General features: G+C 44.2%; 1 protein-coding gene across 5 annotated transcripts; it reads left to right on the top strand.

Annotated features, from left to right (window-relative positions):
* Zfp260 (zinc finger protein 260) lies at window positions 1-12813 on the top strand. Of its 5 annotated transcripts, none has more exons than XM_087584700.1 (3): window positions 1-47; window positions 5153-5356; window positions 7499-12587. In XM_087584700.1, the coding sequence occupies exon 3, from the start codon at window positions 9664-9666 to the stop codon at window positions 10885-10887; it is 1224 nt and encodes a 407-aa protein (XP_087440826.1). In that variant the 5' UTR covers window positions 1-47; window positions 5153-5356; window positions 7499-9663; the 3' UTR covers window positions 10888-12587.
* The last annotated feature ends 5308 nt before the right edge of the window (window positions 12814-18121 follow it).

Consider the following 18121-nt stretch of genomic DNA (forward strand, 5'->3'; position numbering starts at 1 on the left):
GTGCGCAGGCGCAGGCTTCGTGGCTTGCCGTCGTCGCCTTTGTCTGGGTGAGTTTGATTTGGGGGTCTGTAGGACCAGGATTTTCCCAGACCGAGTAAAGGCAAAGAGCTATAGGGGAGGTTTTGCCCACCTGCCAGGGCGAGGATGCCTGAAGGGACGAAAAACGTCTACTGTGATATTGGAGCTGAGAAGTTGGCTGGATGGGGGCTGGGGAGATCAGAAACCGGGATGGGTTTGCGGGTGGGGTGAGCATACGTGTAAGGGTGTGTTTTGGTTTGTGAGCGAGAAACTGGTTTCAAGTTTGTGAAAATACAGGGGTGGTTTTCTAATACTTGTTGCATTTATTTTTAAAAATAAAAACGTGGTGGTTTTTTTTTCCCCTTCTGGAAACTGGAAAGGGAAAAGGATAAATTGAGTGAGTAATTTTAAAAGTGGTTTTTAAAATTAAAACAAGTCTACACTACAGTAGAAAATGAAACTAACGTTCCTTTGGAAAATATTTTTTATATCAAAGATTTCCAATAATTCGTTATTGAACGCCTACACATCAATAGGCATTAACTTACTACTTGGAAAAACTTCAGATGAGCTATTTTTGAGTAGTCCCAGATTTACGGAATAGCATTTAGAAGGCACTTTCCACTGCTGCAGATGGGATTAAATCAAGAAAGTAATCGATTGTCCCACCGTTAACACAGAGAGGTCAAGAAAGCTATTTAATTTAGCACTCAGATTTGTCAAAGGGCAGGACTGTGTGTGTGTGTGTGTGTGTGTGTGTGTGTGTGTGTGTGTGTGTGTGTGTTTGCCCAAATGTATGTGTACATGGAATCTGCAGAGGCCAAAAGAGGACGTCAGATCCCCTGGAACTGGAATTATAGATGATGTGGTCTGGCATGTGGGAGCTGGGAGTTGAACTTGAGTCCTTTGGAAGAACAGGCAATGCTCTTAACCACTAAGCCACCCCTTTAGCTCCAAATTAAGATTCCTGATTTGTCCAGATTGATCCCATACCAAATAGCTTTTGTTATCATACAGATTTTCTTCTCAGTATTTTTTGTCATTCTTTAAAACATTACAACAAAATGGTCTGCTTGTCCTGGAACTCATGCTGCTGACTAGGCTGGCCTCTGCTTCCCAGGTGCTGGGATTAAAGGTATGCACTATCATGGCTGGCGCACCACCATCTTTATATAGTTATTTATTTTGAGTCAGGGTTTCTCCGTGCGGCCCTGTTTTGGAATTAGCTCTGTAGATTAGGCTGCCCCCAGACTAGGATGTTCCACTTGCCTCTGCTTCCTGAGCTCTGGGATTAGAGTTGTGCACCAACCGCCATGCCTAGCTTGTCACTCTCCTTTTTTTTTTTTTTTTTTTAAAGATTTATGTTATTTATGTGAGTACACTGTAGCTGTCTTCAGACACACTAGAAGAGGGCATCAGATCTCATTACAGATAGTTGTGAGCCACCATGTGGTTGCTGGGAATTGAACTCAGGACCTCTGGAAGAGCAGTCAGTGCTCTTAACCACTGAGCTGTCTCTCCAGCCCCCATCACACTCCCCCCACCCAGCTGAGGACCGAACTGCTCTACCACTGAGCTAAATCCCCAACCCCCACACTTCTTTTTAAAACATATTTTTCTTTTCTTATTTTTTGCCATTAAAGATTTTATTTTTTTAATATTTATTTGTTTATTATGTATACATCATACAGCTTTCTGCCTGCAGGCCAGAAGAGGGCGCTAGATCTGATTATAGATGGTTGTGAGCCACCATGTGGTTGCTGGGACTTGAACTCAGGACCTCTGGAAGAGCAGTCAATGATCTCAACCTCTGAGCCATCTCTCCAGCTCAAAGATTTTATTTTATTTTTTTATTTTTTTTTTTTTTTGGTTCTTTTTTTTCGGAGCTGGGGACCGAACCCAGGGCCTTGCGCTTCCTAGGTAAGCGCTCTACCACTGAGCTAAATCCCCAGCCCCAAAGATTTTATTTTTAAAGAGTTATTTATTTACGTGTATGTAAGGTTGTGGGCATGTTTATTAATGCCCGTGGGAGCCAGAAGAGGGCCTTTGATCTCCTGGTGAGCCGTTCAGTGTGTCTGCTGGGAACCAAGATCCAGTCTCCTGGAAGAGCAAGCAGAACATGCTCTCAAGTGCTGAGCCATTTCTCCAGCCCCTTAATGAAGTTTTTTTCAATAAGATGAGATGGTAAAGAGTCAACAATGTTGCTAAACTAAGAAAAAAACTTTCAAATTAACAAGGGAGGCACAACTCATTTTAGTGTGTGTGCACGTGTAAATATTCATGTGGGGTTTGTGCATAAGCGCTCGTGAGTGCACATGTACATGTGTGCATGTGTATGTATATGATGTACATGTGTGCATGTGTATGTACGTGGGAGTCATACAGGGCAGAGGGTGATGTCATGTGTCTTCCTCCATGCCTCTCTACTGTTTGGGACAGGCTCTCTCACTGAATGTGGAACCCACTGACTTGGCCTGGCTGGCTGGTTCATGAGCTTCAGGGACCCACTGCCCTCTCCTCTAAGAAGCTGTATGCCAATGTGTGTGATGTATTATACAGATCCTGGGACCCAGAGGCAAGACTAGCAGGTGTCATTACTAGCAGGCATCTGTTTTCAGTCCCTGATACCAATGTGCCTAGGACTGTGTCATTACTAGCAGGCATCTGTTTTCAGTCCCTGATATCAATGTGCCTAGGACTGTGTCATTACTAGCAGGCATCTGTTTTCAGTCCCTGATATCAATGTGCCTAGGACTGTGGGAGTTCACCTCTGTGTACGTCCATCTCCTGCTGCTTCTCTAGGTTACCCTGGCTGTCTTGAAACTCAATACGTAGACCAGGCTGGCCTTGAACTCAGAGTGTGAGCCACCATACCCAGCTAAGAGCAACGAACTTATTACGTCCATAGGTGTCATAATGATTACTGCTAGCTCCTTCTTGAAGGTGGCCTCCATCCCTTTCCCTTGTGTATTACCTGCTCAGTGATTCACAGCACAGACCAGCACAGCACGGCTATACCTTGTACATCTCCAAGTAAGAGAGTAAGCCTTCCCCTTTCGTCGCCATACCCTGAAAATGAATTATTCTTAATATAAATGTAAACTGTGGATTAATCTGGCAGCTGTAGTTCTTTACCTAACACTAGTCCCCCAGTAACTATGCAGAGAAATCAAGATGTATTTAAAACCGTACCTCAATAGCTGAGCAGTTAAATGACCTCTCTTTATGTGCTAATCCGGCCACCTCCCAGCCCTGTCCCTTGGTACTTGCTTATGATTATTGATCTGACCCTTCAGACCCCTTCATGGCTCCAATTTCTCCACCCTCCCGGCACATCTCTCTCTTCTCCTCCCTCTCACTAGTGGATATCCCACCCTCATCTCTATGCTGCCCAGCATTGGGTAGTCAGCATTTACTGACAAGGCAGAGAATAAATGGTAAGAACTGTTTATACAAACTTGAGACAGGAGATCCTTGGTAGAAGCATTATAAGGCCATCTCCGGATTGAAGCAAGATGTGAGGGCAGAGAAATCAGCATTTGGATAACACAAGGGTAAACTTTACACTGTGCACAAAAACAGTATGTCTACACACCCCACTACAAGTAGAGTTTGCCATATGGAGAATAGATATATGTTCACTAAACTCAGGATGTGCATATACTGACAGGACCCTAAATTCCATTTAATTTCTCCCAACAGTAACCAAACCTAGGTAAAATATTAGGCCTCTAAAGGTTTTAAGAGCTGAGCTGTTAGTATTAGCCAAATAATTTATTCATGGTTGATGTCTTTTAAAAGAAAATACATAGTTCGTTTTGTTTTGTTTTGTTTTGTTTTTTTGCTTTTGGCCTTGTTGGGATTGAATCCCTAACCTTTTGATTACAAAGCCCTTGGATGTGTTTTCTTTGTGTGTGTGTGTGTGTGTGTGTGTGTGTGTGTGTGTGTGTGTGTGTGTGTGTCTGTGTGTGTGTGTCTGTGTGTGTGTGTCTGTGTCTGTGTCTGTGTCTGTGTCTGTGTGTCTGTGTGTGTCTGAGTATTTTGCCTGCTAGTACATACATATACATATATGCTTGCCATGCATATACCTACATGCATGTTTGGTGTCTTGCGGATGTCAGAATCAGATGTCGAATCCCCTGTGTTTGGAGTTACAGATGGTTGTGAGCCAGGATATTTGTACTGGGGACCATGCCTGGGTCCCTGGCAAGGGGCAGTGAGAGCAGTGAGTGGCCTTCACTACCGAGCCATCTCTGCAGAAGAAGGTCTCTGCAGCATCCTCTCCCTTTTTTTCTTGAGATTTTATTAATCTTCATTTTATATGTATGGATGTTTTGCCTGCATGTATGTCTATGCACCACACACACACAACGCCCACAGAGATCAGAAGAGGACTTTGGATCCTCTGGAACTGGAGTTAAAGATTATTGCTAGCTTCCCTGTGGGTGCTGGGGACTGAGCCTGGGTCCTCTGAAAGATCGCTCTTAGCTGGCCATCCATAATTCTAGCCCCCCCCCCTTTTAAAAAGAATTACTGGGTTGGAGAGATGGCTCAGCGGTTAAGAGCACTGACTGATCTTCCAGAGGTCCTGAGTCCTCCTACCTCAGCGTCCCAAGTTGCTAGGAATAGAAACTACCTGACTACCGCACCTGACTTAAAATGTTCTTGAGGCTGGGTGATGGTGGCACGCGTCTTCAATCACAAGACTCCGGAGGTAGAGGAAGGTAGGTTTCTGAGTTCGGGCCAGCCTGGTTTACAGAATGAGTTCCAGGACAGCCAGGCCACCCAGAGAGACTGCCTCAGAAAACAGAACCAAAAACCAAAAACCAAAAACCAAACCTATGCTAGGCAGTGAAGTGACGGCCAGCCGTTTGACTTCAGTTGGGGAGCAAGGCCACCCTGATCAGAAATCATGTTCAGATGGCCAATTTGGGCAAACTCTGAAAATGTCGGCGTCATAGTTTCTCTGTATAACTTCAATTATGAAAATATAACACCATCTGTTACCCACATCTGAAGAACATTTTGATTTTAAGTAGAACGACGGGTTTAGCCTGAATGCCAAGTACAAATACTTGGTCCCTCTGCTTTGTGCGCATGCGCGAACTGAGGCTCCCGTCTGTTGTCTTCACAGAGCAGCTTCCTGTGTACCTCCAGGACCGGAAGTTTCTCTACCTTCCAAACCTCTCTTGAGTGCTGAGACTTCAGTCTGACTTGCAGCTGCTGCTTTGATTTGCCGAGATAGCATCTGAGTCCTGAGTCGCTTTACTGGTTACAAGTTAAAAGTCTGCGGTTCAAACAAAAACCCTGGGTGTCTGAGAAGAACATCGGTCTGCGGGTGAGTGAAACCTTTATGTCCTTATAGCTACATTGAGAGCTTATAACCTCTGAGGGGTTTGGAGGTGGAGGTGGAGGTGGTGGTGGTGGTGGTGGTGGTGGTGATGATGATGATGATGATGATGATGATGATGATGATGATGATGATGATGATGATTTTGGATCAGCTTGTCCCCATTTGGAGAGATAATTGCTGAAAATCCTTTAGATAGTTCAAAGAAATTTCCAGACAGTTCTCCTGACTTTCTGCTTTCTTTTCCTCACCTTCTGCAGGATTGGTTGCCCTTCTAACTTCTTTCCTGGGTGCTAGCCCCTGTGCTTCATTTGCTGACTTAATCTTTTTTTTTTTTTTCTTTTCTTTTTTTTTCGGAGCTGGGGACCGAACCCAGGGCTCTACCACTGAGCTAAATCCCCAACCCCTGTGCTGACTTAATCTTAATGCTTGATACTGTATCTAGTTCCCAGGGGATCCAGGACCCTAGTCCCCATAGGCCTCCACACTTGTGTGCAAATACACAAACGCGTAAAATAAACAAAAACTCATTCCATCTCTACTGAACGTAGAGTTTTCTTCCCTTGTTATAACTCTCTGACCAATACCATACGGCAGCTGTTTGCCCAGGATTGCCTCTGGGTATTCTGTGTAACCTAAAGATGATTGAACCTTTGAGCTAGATAAGGAGATGTGCACAGATTGCCTGTAAATGCGATGTGTATAGAAGTCTCTAGGAGAGGATCAGCGATACCCAAGGGTGACTGTAGATTCTATAGATTCTATACCCAACTATTCTTCTATTCTTGCTTCTTTCTTTCTCTCTCTCTCTCTCTCTCTCTCTCTCTCTTTCTTTCTTTCTTTCTTTCTTTCTTTCTTTCTTTCTTTCTTTCTTTCTTTCTTTCTTTCTTTCTTTCTGTGTGTGTGTATTTTGTTTTTCAAAACAGTTTCCTGACTGTCCTGGAACTCACCCTTTAGTATCTTTGCTCAGATTAACCCCGTTCTCTACCTCACCTAGCTGCTTAGTCTTTTCTTACCCTGACTTACTCTACATTGGCAACCATGTATTACTTTTTTATTGTTGAGACAGAGTTTCGCTTTGAGACTTGGCTGTCCCGGAACTCACTGTGTAGACCAGGCTGGCTTCTAAGTCACAGAGAGGCACCTACCTTTCTGCCTCTTGAATACTGAGATCAAAGATGTACCCCACCACACTTGGCCACTTCAAACCACCAGTGTTTATTAAAACCATTTTGCCGTTTTTTGTTTTGTTTTGTTTTGTTTTTTCTGAGACAAGGTTTCTCTATGTAGCCTTGGCTTCCCTGGAACTCTCTTTATAGACCAGGGTGGCCTCGAACTCATTGAGATCTGCCCACCTCTGCCTCTTGAGCCCTTCGATCAAAGGTGTGCACCGGCACCACCCTATTTGCCTATTTTTGATTGCTCTACTTTAGATATTATCAACTTAGTAATGTGAAAGAAGGAGAAATGTTATCCCCAGCAACCATACTGCCTGTGCTTCTGGAACAACTCATATCACTGCATTTAAAAAAAAAAAAAAAAGATTTTCTTCTTTTATTTGTATGTATGCGCCTGACATATGCACCTCTCAGGCCAGTGAGGTGGCTCAGTGGGTAAAGGCATTTGTCACGGAGCTCAATGGCTTGGGTTTGATCTCTGAAACCTAGGTGGCAGGAGAGAAGAGACTCCCACAAGTTGTCCTCTGACCTCCACACACAAACTGTGCCTGAGCACAAGCTTGGCCCATATCCCAAGATGAGTATTTGCCTTCATGTTTTCCTTCCTTTTTAGTTTTGCTAAAATGTTGCAGTAATGTGCTTTATTTATTTATTATTATTATTATTTTTTTTTTTTTGGTTCTTTTTTTTTTTCTGAGCTGGGGACCGAACCCAGGGCCTTGCGCTTCCTAGGCAAGCGCTCTACCACTGAGCTAAATCCCCAACCCACTGTTTGTTTGTTTTTTAAAGACTATTAGCTGTACTATTTGTTATTCAGTGGAAGGGGTTTGTCTTAGTTCTTGTTCTATCGCCATGATGTGGCATCGTGACCAAGGCAACTCTTATAGATGAAGGAACTTAATTGTGGGCCTGCTTATAGTCTCAGGAAGTTGGTTCATTCTTCTCGTGGCAGGGGCATGGTAGAAGCATGAGGATACTCATGATGCTGGAGCAGCGGCTGACAGCCTCATCCTGGTCCGCAGGCAGAGAGCAACTGGCCTGGTGTCGGCTTCAGTGAGATGCTTCCAGGGACAAGGCCACACCTCCTAGTCCTTCTCAAATAGTGCCGCTCCCTCACGACTAAGCATTCCAATCTGTGAGCTTCTGAGGGCCGTTCTTACCCAGACAGTTACAGGACGCCTTAGTCTCCCTCCCTCATTCTCCAAAGAGTGCTTTATCTTCATAATTACTTTCCAATGGCAAGAGCTGCATCATGGGAGTGGGGATGTAGCTCCCTTTGTGGATTGTTGGCTTCCCATGCACTCCCAAGTCCCGCCTTTGATCCGCAGCACCGTGCCTGTGGAGACAGAAGTAGTGTCATTCATCATGAGTCATCCACAGTTACATGATAATCTCAAGGCCATCCTGGCTTACCTGAAACCCTCACAAAAACATATCTCAGCTGGTAAGAGCGTGTACTGCTCTTTCGTGGAATTTGAGTTCAGGGCTCAACATCCTTTTTGGGAGGCTCACAAAGCCTGTAAACCTCCAGGGGTCTGATGATCTGATGCCTCTGATCTCTGAAGGTACCTGCACTCATGTACACACACACACACACACACACACACACACACACACACACACACACACACACACAAATCAACATTATGTCTTTTAAAAACTTGCATAAACAAGAAAGAGTTTGGGGGTATCAGCTGTTAATTTACATTCAATTTATAAACATCTACTCTTCCCAAATCATAGAACTCTAGGTAATGATTTTTTTTGGCAGGAGGTCTGAGTCTATAGCCTAGGCTATCTGGAAGTTATCTCAGGCTAACATTGGACTCAGGCTGGCTTTCGAACTTGTTGGCAATCCTTCTGCCTTTGTCTTCCAAGTGTTAACACCACAGACATGAGCCACTATATCTGACTGCATACTTTTTGTTAAGATCTATCACAAATTAACTTTACCTCTACCTGGCACCCTTATTTGTAGTGTCTTGGTCAAGTCGTCTGTGCCTTCAGTTTCTTAAATTTGTTTTATCCACCGGTGTTTAGCTTTCATAAGTATTTTTCCTACCCACTCCTTAGTCCTTTTATTACCATTCTAATGGGATTTCGAGAAAACAGATAAATGTATTTGAAGAAAAATATTGTGTTTTTCTTTCTCCCTTTCATCCTAGGCGCTCCCAATCTCGAGGGTCTATCCTGGTGGTTGCCTAGTGTTCTGTTGTCTCGTATTGTACTTACTGACGGTGCGTGCAAGCTACGGTTAAAAGCAAAGCTGCACACACCTGGGAATGTTGCAGTGTTTGAGCTTCCTTTCTTAGCAAAAGACTAGGCTTCCGTCGTTAGTTGTTTTTGTCTTCTGTTTTATTTTATCTTGTTTGTAAGGCAGAGTCTCCTCTGTAGCCAGGGTAGCCTGTGATTCACTGTCTAGCTCATTCATGTAAGTCCCCTGCCTCAGTGTCTCAAGTTCTGGGATTATAAGTGTGACCTACCCTCTGTGGCTTAAACACTCTTTCTCTAATAGCACATCACTGCATTTTATTAGCATTTTCTGGGAGAATGCACAGGTCATTAAGGATGCTAATGATCCACACTAGCTTATTGGATGCCTTCTACAGTCCAGACACCAACATTTCCACCCTTGCGAATTCTCTTTAATGACTTCTTGTTCTCTTTTAGACGCAGCCTCTGGAGTTTATACACAGATAAGGACACAGGATGAAAGACTCATGAGTTAAGTCTCATCTTTCTGTATAGAGATAGACTAACGACAAATTCAGAAAACCTAGAAACAAAGTATTTCCTGTGGGCACAGACATTGGTTCTGCAAGAGTCCCTCCTATATATAGGATCCAGATGAAAAGAAAGTGAACTGTGATTTCCCCACATTCCTCATTTCTGAACATGAGAGAACTGTAAGGAAGAACCATTAACACAAAGACAGTTCTGTATTTCAGTCCCTTGTAACCACATCTCCGGTCACTCACATAAAAATCTCTCATATATCTGGCTTGACTGGACACTTACGAATTAATATTGAAAAGAAATTGTACGTATTCAGTGAATGTGGCAAAGCGTTCATCCAACTTCAGTAGATGCTAGGCGAGAATCCTTGTGCGAAACAGAATGTTGGAAAGCCTTCAGCCCGAGTCAGAGCTTCTGCATGATGAACCTGATCCTGGAGAGAAAGTTTATGAATGTGATGAATGTAGGAAAACCTTTAGCCTAGAACAACACTTTGTGGAACATAAGAAAACGCACGGTGGGGAGAAGTCACCCGAGTGTACCGGATGTGGTGAAGAGTTCTCGAAAGCCTCTTCACTTACTCGACATCTGAGAAGTCGCTCACGGAGGGAATCATATAAGTGTGGTAACTGTGGGAGAACCTTCAGCCAGAGAGGAAACTTCCTTTCTCACCAGAAACAACATGCTGAAGAGAGACCCAGTGAGTCTAAGAAAACTCCCGTCCCCATGACAACCATCGTCAGAAATCAGAGAAACGCCGGGAATAAACCATATGCGTGTAAGGAGTGTGGGAAAGCCTTTAATGGCAAATCATATCTCAAAGAACATGAGAAAATTCATACCGGAGAGAAACCATTTGAATGTAATCAGTGTGGTAGAGCCTTCAGCCAGAAGCAGTACCTCATTAAACACCAGAACGTCCACAGTGGGAAGAAGCCTTTTAAGTGTAATGAGTGTGGTAAGGCTTTTAGCCAGAAAGAAAACCTCATTATACACCAGAGAATCCATACCGGAGAGAAGCCTTATGAATGTAAAGGGTGTGGGAAGGCCTTCATTCAGAAATCAAGCCTCATCAGACACCAGAGGAGCCATACTGGAGAGAAACCGTACACATGTAAGGAATGTGGGAAAGCCTTCAGCGGCAAATCAAACCTGACTGAGCATGAGAAAATTCATATTGGAGAGAAACCCTATAAATGTAACGAGTGTGGAACAATTTTCAGGCAGAAGCAGTACCTCATCAAACATCACAACATTCACACGGGCGAGAAGCCATATGAGTGCAATAAGTGCGGAAAGGCCTTTTCTCGAATCACGTCGCTTATTGTGCATGTGAGAATTCACACAGGCGATAAGCCCTATGAGTGTAAAGTCTGTGGGAAAGCCTTCTGTCAGAGTTCGTCTCTAACCGTGCATATGAGGAGCCACACGGGTGAGAAACCGTATGGCTGCAATGAGTGTGGGAAGGCTTTTTCTCAGTTCTCCACTCTTGCTTTACACATGAGAATCCACACTGGCGAGAAGCCTTATCAGTGCAGTGAGTGTGGGAAGGCCTTCAGCCAGAAGTCCCATCACATCAGACACCAGAGAATCCATATTCACTAAAACTCTTTGAATGCCTTAGGTGTACTAGCACTTGAGCAGAGTGTGTGGTTAGCAATGTATCAAAGGGTTTGTCTTACACTAATGTTACACAAATGTAGGAAATGCTTCTGTAGTGACTCACACCTTAAAATACAAAGGTATTTAATAGGATAGATCATAGCATTATATATACTTCCCAGGCTCTTACAAGAAACATTATTAAATTCTAATTTTAGGAGTCCAGTGATTCCAGGTAGGGTTGTCTTGTAGAGCTTATCAACTGTATCAAGATAAAATGAGCAATATAAAGGTTTGAAATGAAGAGGCAAAAAATATTTTTGATATACACTTTGGTATATAGATAATTTGTAAAATGCGTTTTTTCAGAGAAGGCGTTTTGGGGCAGATCCCCCTATGTACATAGCCCAGGGTGACCTTAAACTCACTATGTAGCCCAAGTTGGCCTCATGTTTCTTCTGATCCACATACTCCGCCTCCCAGTGCTGCAGTTCAGACATTGCCATGCCAACTCAAGGTCTTTGTTGGTAAAGTTGTCCAAACTTGAGGTCAGAACAGGATACTGAATCTAGAATCATGAATGAGTTCACAGAGGATCGGTAAGATTGTGGCAGTGTTCCAGGTCAATGGGAAAATCGTGGATGACTGAAAAAAATAATCTCAGGATAATTAACTCTTTTCGTGGGAAAAGACTAGGCCTCTGATGTCATCACTGATTAAGTATTTCTTAGGAACTATGGCGTCCCTGCAGAACGTAAAGCTTTGTATAAGAATTTCCTGATTTTTCCAAGACCTTGAAGTAGGAAGCCAAATACAGATTCTGGAATCCTCAACTGTTCCTCTCGAGCATTTCTATGTATTCTCAAGGAGCCGACATGCTTATGTGGGGAGTCACGCATCAGTTCATCACAGCATAAATTACAGCGGAAAATGGGTGCGGGCGCAGGTGTTCGTTGTTTGCAAAGTAGATGAAGAAAATGTAACCGTCATTCGGTAGAATGCTCTAGCAGCCAAGCCCAACAGGTGAATCTGTGTGTTAACAGCAAAAGAATTCATCAGTGTGAAGAAATTGAAGCGGTAACTATGTTGTGATTCCTGCATTAAATTTGAATAAAACTCACTTCTTATCTACTCTGGTACTAAGCATCGGTTATGGGAAACTTCTCTAAAACTAGAATCCGGAGGGCATGTGTGGTGGCTGCTGTTACAGTGACAGTGGAGTTCCGTGGAAAGGAAGTTGTCACAAAGCAGGGTAATTTAAATGCTACTTCAGCTTTCTAGTTAAACACCTACTTTCCAAGTAGAGAGGTTCCAAATAAACGGAACAAATCGATAGTTGGTTCTACATTGTAGCAACATGTATTCCTTGTTCTCTTGCTTGTCTGGCTTAGGTGTGGATGAGATGTACTGAGATCCACATTACTACAACATTCCCGTCATGCGTGTGTGCATCCCAAGGCCCCTCGTGGATATCTGAAGCCTTGTATATTATTAACTCTCTGTATCGGGTTTCCTATGAGCATACACACCTAGGAAGATGTGTATAGCATCACAAGGGTCTTCAAGTAACAGAATTACAGCTTCTCTTTCACATCAATATTCTTGGGCTTTGGAATCATTGTTAAGTAAAATAAATGTCGCTGGGTAGTTTCTGCCCATTGATTGGACTCAGACTAATAAAGTTTGGAAAAGTCCTGTCCTGATCTTTTTGTTTTTCTTGTGCTGTCGTCGGTTTGGTCCTTTTGCATGGGGCCTGGATTCCTCAGTGCGCTAGACCGTGCCCAAAGATTGGGGATTCTGTCCTTAGGTGTGGAGGTAGTGTTGTCTTACCATGACTAACTGGATCGTGAAAACTGAAAACTCATGGAATGTCACATCAACTTTCATTGTCCAGTTTGACTCTGGAATAAAGCTAGAATTTGACCGTTACATGCCTGTCTCCCTTATCTCTCTTCCCTCAAAATCTTACTTTGTAACCTTGACACCCTGGAATTAAATAGACAAGGCTAGCTTTGAATTCACAACCATCCTCCTGCCTTGGTGTTTGGATTACAAGTGTCAGCCTTTATGCCAGACTTAACACCTGGTCATAGGCCTCAGGTGTAGGGTAACTCATGAAAAGGGCTAAGACATTCAACTGTGTCAGACCCCTAGCTTTTCACGTAGCATGGCGTGATCTGAAACCAACTTCATGCTTCATCCGTTCTGCAGATAGTAACTTCCAGGAGTATTTTTCCTTAGGATTGAAGAAAAAAATCCAAAGAAACTGATCTAGAATGACTGAGAAAGCCCCCTTCCCGCTTTATAAATAGTAAGATTGAGTATCTGACTTGTGAGGACTCAAATCTTAGGAGAAAGACTGATGGCCATTCGAGGGGAGGCTGGAAGCTGGAACTGCTTTGGGAAGTGAGTAATGACTGGGCTCTTCTGCACAATTTTATGTTTTTAATTGTGGATGGACTGTGATGGTTGTTTGAGACAGGATCTCACCGTGTAGTCCTAGCTGACTTGAAACTCCTCGTGTAGACCAGGGTGGCCTTGAACTCACAGCTCTGTCTGACAGATCTGTCTGCCTCTGTCTCCCAAATGTTGGCTCACATTCAGGAAAAGGTACAGGGGACAGGATTTTTTTTTTTTTTAAAGATTTGTTTTATGTAAGTACACAGTCTGGTGTAAGTACATACCAGAAGAGGGCATCAGGGGCTGGAGAGATGGCTCAGCGGTTAAGAGCACCGACTGCTCTTCCAGAGGTCATGAGTTCAATTCCCAGCAACCACATGGTGGCTCACAACCATCTGTAAAGAGATCTGATGACCTCTTCTGGTGTATCTGAAGACAGCGACAGTGTACTTATATATAATAAATGAATAAAAAAAAAAAGTTAAAGAAGAGGGCATCAGATCTTATTACAGATGGTTTCGAGCCACCATGTGGTTGCTGGGAATTGAACTCAGGATCTCTGGAAGAGCAGTCAGTGCTCTTAACCACTGAGCCATCTCTCCAGCTCCTGAATTTCTAATCTTTGATCTTCTTGCCTCTACCTCCCAAGTTCTGGGATTTCAGGCATGCACCAGTATGCCTAGTTGATGTACTGGGAATTGAACCCAGAGCTTTGTGCATGCTAAGTATGTATTCTCCCAGCTGAACTACATCCCACCTGTCAAACCCACATTCACATTCATTTAGGCCCCGTAGGTGGACTGAAGAAATCCTTTGTACTTCCTGTCATTGTGTTAATTTGACACACGTTTGAGTCACCACAGAGGAAAGAGCCTCAGTTCAGGAAAGGCCCCCATGAGAAATAGTAAAACCAAGAACTCTTCCAGAGAGTTAAGAGCACTTACTGCTCTCCTAGAGGATCCAGGTTTGGTCCCCAGCTCACAGCTGATGATGACACCTGTTCCTGTGGGGGTGGCAGGGAGGCAGAGCAATGAGTCACTATGTTGCAAGGGCATCAGGTCAAGTCTGGATGGTTAGCTGAGGACACTGCCCCCACCAAAAAGGCTAACAGACTTTTACTGTACAGACATCTCAGTGTCTTTATTATTAAAGCCCAACTGGGACCCCCCAAAACCCCTGCAACCTGTTCCAAAGGATCAAATACCTCTTCTGGTGAACTCAGAAAGGCGCATAAATGGTTGGTACTTGTACATACACACTCAGGCGCGCACATACACACACACACACACACACAGAGAGAGAGAGAGAGAGAGAGAGAGAGAGAGAGAGAGAGAGAATTAAATATGTTTTCAAGTAGAACCAATTCAACCCTTGAGGCCTGCTCCCTTTAACGTAACTGTAGCCATTTTGTATCCAGTCTCCATTTTGTTCAAAAAGTGAAATTAAGTTCAGCTTCTCAGACTCCGATTCCCCAACATAATCATTCATAGCTAACACTGAAAAATTCTAAAAGGTCTAAGGCTATGCTTGTAAAACTCAGTCTCTCTGTTCTCTCAATGCTCTGGGAAACCCCTAACAACCACCCCTCTTAGCTCACCCAGGACCAATCAGCTTAAAGTTCAGCTGATAATACTTACCAAAATGTAATACAGCCCCCCGACCCCCTGCCTACTGCACTTGGTTTTCCTATAAAAACAAAACAAAAGAAAAACAAAAACAAAAACAACAACAACAAAAAAAAAACCCTGAGCGCAAACCAGCATTGAAGCTTCCAGCTCCTGAGTCTGAGCTGCATCCCCGATGAATCAGTCTTGGGTGTGGGGGCGTTCGATAAACTATCCCTATCTAACTCAGATCAGTGTTCGGGTGCTCTGTGAGGGAATCCCTGAACCCCAGCACCAAGCACAGTGGCGCGCACCTGTAATGCCATCATTAGGGAGAGTCAGGCAGAGACATGCCTAGGAGTCTAGGCTGTGCTAAGACAAACAGAACCCTGACACTATGCTAAATCGATCACGTCATTCAGAAAAAAAAGCAAACCTGTAACCCATTTTGGCAACATCCACAGTAACCAAATTCTTTAAGCAGGAAGTTGAACAACAGTTGCCAGGAGCTAAAGCAGTGGTTCTTAGTCAGCGGGTGTCGACCCCTCTGGGGATCTTGTCCGATATCCTGTATATCATAGAGTTACATTACAACGCATAGCATAGCAGTAGCAAAATTAGAGTTATGAAGTAGTAACGAAACAATGTTATGGTTGGCGGTCATCACAACATGAGGAACTGTATTAGAGTCCCAGCATTAGGGACATTTAGTGCCAAGCATTCCGCTGATCCCAGCAACATCCTGTTTAGGACAATGTCACTAGCATGGCCATTTAGTGGAGTGGTTGGGCTCCAGACCTCACCAAGAGCAAAGCCATGCTGTTTTTAAGCTGTCACACAACGGGAGGAGTGGGGTGGACACAATTGAGGAAAAGAGCAAAGAGACTCAGAGCCTGGAGGAGAGCAGAGCCCAGCTGTTGGCGAATGTCCGAAAGAAAGGGAAAGAGAAAAAGTGGGGAAAATACTGATCCTTTTCCAAGGAGGGACTTTTGTGAGCAAGGAGGCCTAGTTAATTTGTTAAGACAAGGTTTTACTCTATACCCAAGCTGGTCTCAAACTCGAAGCAATCCTCTTGTTGAGAAACTGCTTGACTCCATTTTTGAAGGCAGTTACATTGTTAAATGGTTACATTGTTTAAAAAAGTTTTCCATTTACTGTAGAAGCTGGGTTATTGTTTTTTTTTTAAAGATTTATTTATTTATTATATGTAAGTACACTGTAGCTGTCTTCAGACACACCAGAAGAGGGCATCGGATCTCTTTACAGATGGTTGTGAGCCACCATGTGGTTGCTGGGAATTGAACTCATGACCTCTGGAAGAGCAGTCGGGTGCTCTTAACCACTGAGCCATCTCTCCAGCCCTGGGTTATTGTTTTAAATTTCTATCTTCTGAAGCCTGCCCTGCCCCAACTCATAACTTTGAATTGTTTTCCAGAGGAGATGGGGAGGGAGAGGGGGTGAAGGACTTTAGGAGGGAGGACCCGGAGGGATGTAGATAAATAAATAAATAAAAATTAAAAAGAAAGAAAGAGAGAGAGAGAGAGAGAGAGAGAGAGAGAGAGAGAGAGAGAGAGAGAAAGGAAAGGAAGGAAGAAAGAAAGAAAGAAAGAAAGAAAGAAAGAAAGAAAGAAAGAAAGAAAGAAAGAAAGAAAGAAAGTGAGCCCGATAAATGGCCTCAGTGCTGTTCTCTCCATTCTGACTTAGGAGGCAGTCACTGGCTGGCTGGCTGGTGCACTGAATAAAATAAAGCTTGCTTTAAATCTGGCTCAAAAATTGCAGTGGGATTAACAGTTTCTGGAGCCTGTAGGGTTAAAAAGTCCCAGCTCACATCTGGGTTTTAGATACCCACTAATCCCTTCAGAGCTGTAACACAGAGGCTCCATGGAGATCAGACCTCCCACCCACATTCTAAAGCCGGACCTCCACTCCAGGACTCTGGGGAAGAAGGGTCGCCCCAGGAGGTGCACACATTGAGCTATTCCAAGGCTCCGAAGCTTGCTCTCAGCTTCACAGACTCTCAGAGTGAACTTGAACTGGCATGCTGAGAAAAGGCGCAAGTGTCTATGGAGGACTCCCCTACATCATAATACTGTGAAACCTGGTTCTGTTTGGATCCTGAGGATGAGGAGATGTAGGATGAGATCCAATACTCTCCCATCCAGGGCAAAAAGTGAGATGTCACACTGCCCACTTAAGGTTCTTGGTCTAGTTTGTGTCTTGCTTGTCTTGGTTTTGTACAGTTTGCCTTTAGTTTCATTTTTACTGTCTCCATCTCCTGTATTAATTGGTTCATCTTGGACTTGGGTGATGATAAATGTCACCCTCAATAAGCCCAGCCACCCATATCAGACTGGATTCATGTTGCCTTCGACTGAAGCCAATTCCAACTTGCCCCGTCTGGATGAAGGTTTGTATGGTCCGAAGAGGGCAAGGTGGCCAAGCCCTGATTGTCGGCAGGTGACCCTTCTGAGGACCTGGAGCAGTCAGGAGCCTCCTCTGAAACCTGTTTTGCAGGACTCACAGGAGGAGGAATCCCTCTTCCCTCCATGTCACCATCTTTGCCAACCCCCTCCTCGCCTCAGTTTCCACCTTTACTACCCCAGCCTCACTCAGCCCCTCTGCCTGGTTCAACCCCTTCCCACTCTGCCTCTCCATTCGCTTCATCTCTACCCTGCCACCTAGCTTCCCCCAACCTCCCACAGTCTGTCCCCCTTCCCACGCTCAGCAGGGCATCCCATATGACCCTTCCAACTCCTCCTCTCATCCTGATTCCGAGACAGCCCCTCCCTCCATCCTTGCTCCCCTGTGATGGGTTCCTGAAAATCAATACCTGTGTGTCCCTACAGAGCTCTGCAACTGGAAGAACCAGAAACAACCCCTTCGGCACAAATCCTGATTCTTTAATTTCTTTAATTGATTCAATCTTTTTCAGTCTCTCTCTCTCTCTCTCTCTCTCTCTCTCTCTCTCTCTCTCTCTCTCTCTCTCTCTCCTCTCTCTCCCTTTCTCTCTCTCCTCTCCCTCTTTCTCTCCCTTTCTCTCTCTCCTCTCTCTCTTTCTCTCTCTCTCTCCTCTCTCTCTCCTCTCTCTCTCCTCTCTCTCTCTCTCCTCTTCTCCTCTCTCCTCTCTCTCTTTCTCTCTCCTCTCTCTTTCTCTCTCCTCTCCCTCCTCTCTCTCTTTCTTTCTCTCCTCTCTCTCTTTCTCTCTCCTCCCTCTCCCTTTCTCTCTCTCCTCT

Source organism: Rattus norvegicus, chromosome 1 (genome assembly GCF_021556685.1).
Source record: "Rattus norvegicus strain SHRSP/BbbUtx chromosome 1, alternate assembly SHRSP_T2T, whole genome shotgun sequence".
In the NCBI taxonomy this organism is placed as follows: Eukaryota; Metazoa; Chordata; class Mammalia; order Rodentia; family Muridae; genus Rattus; species Rattus norvegicus.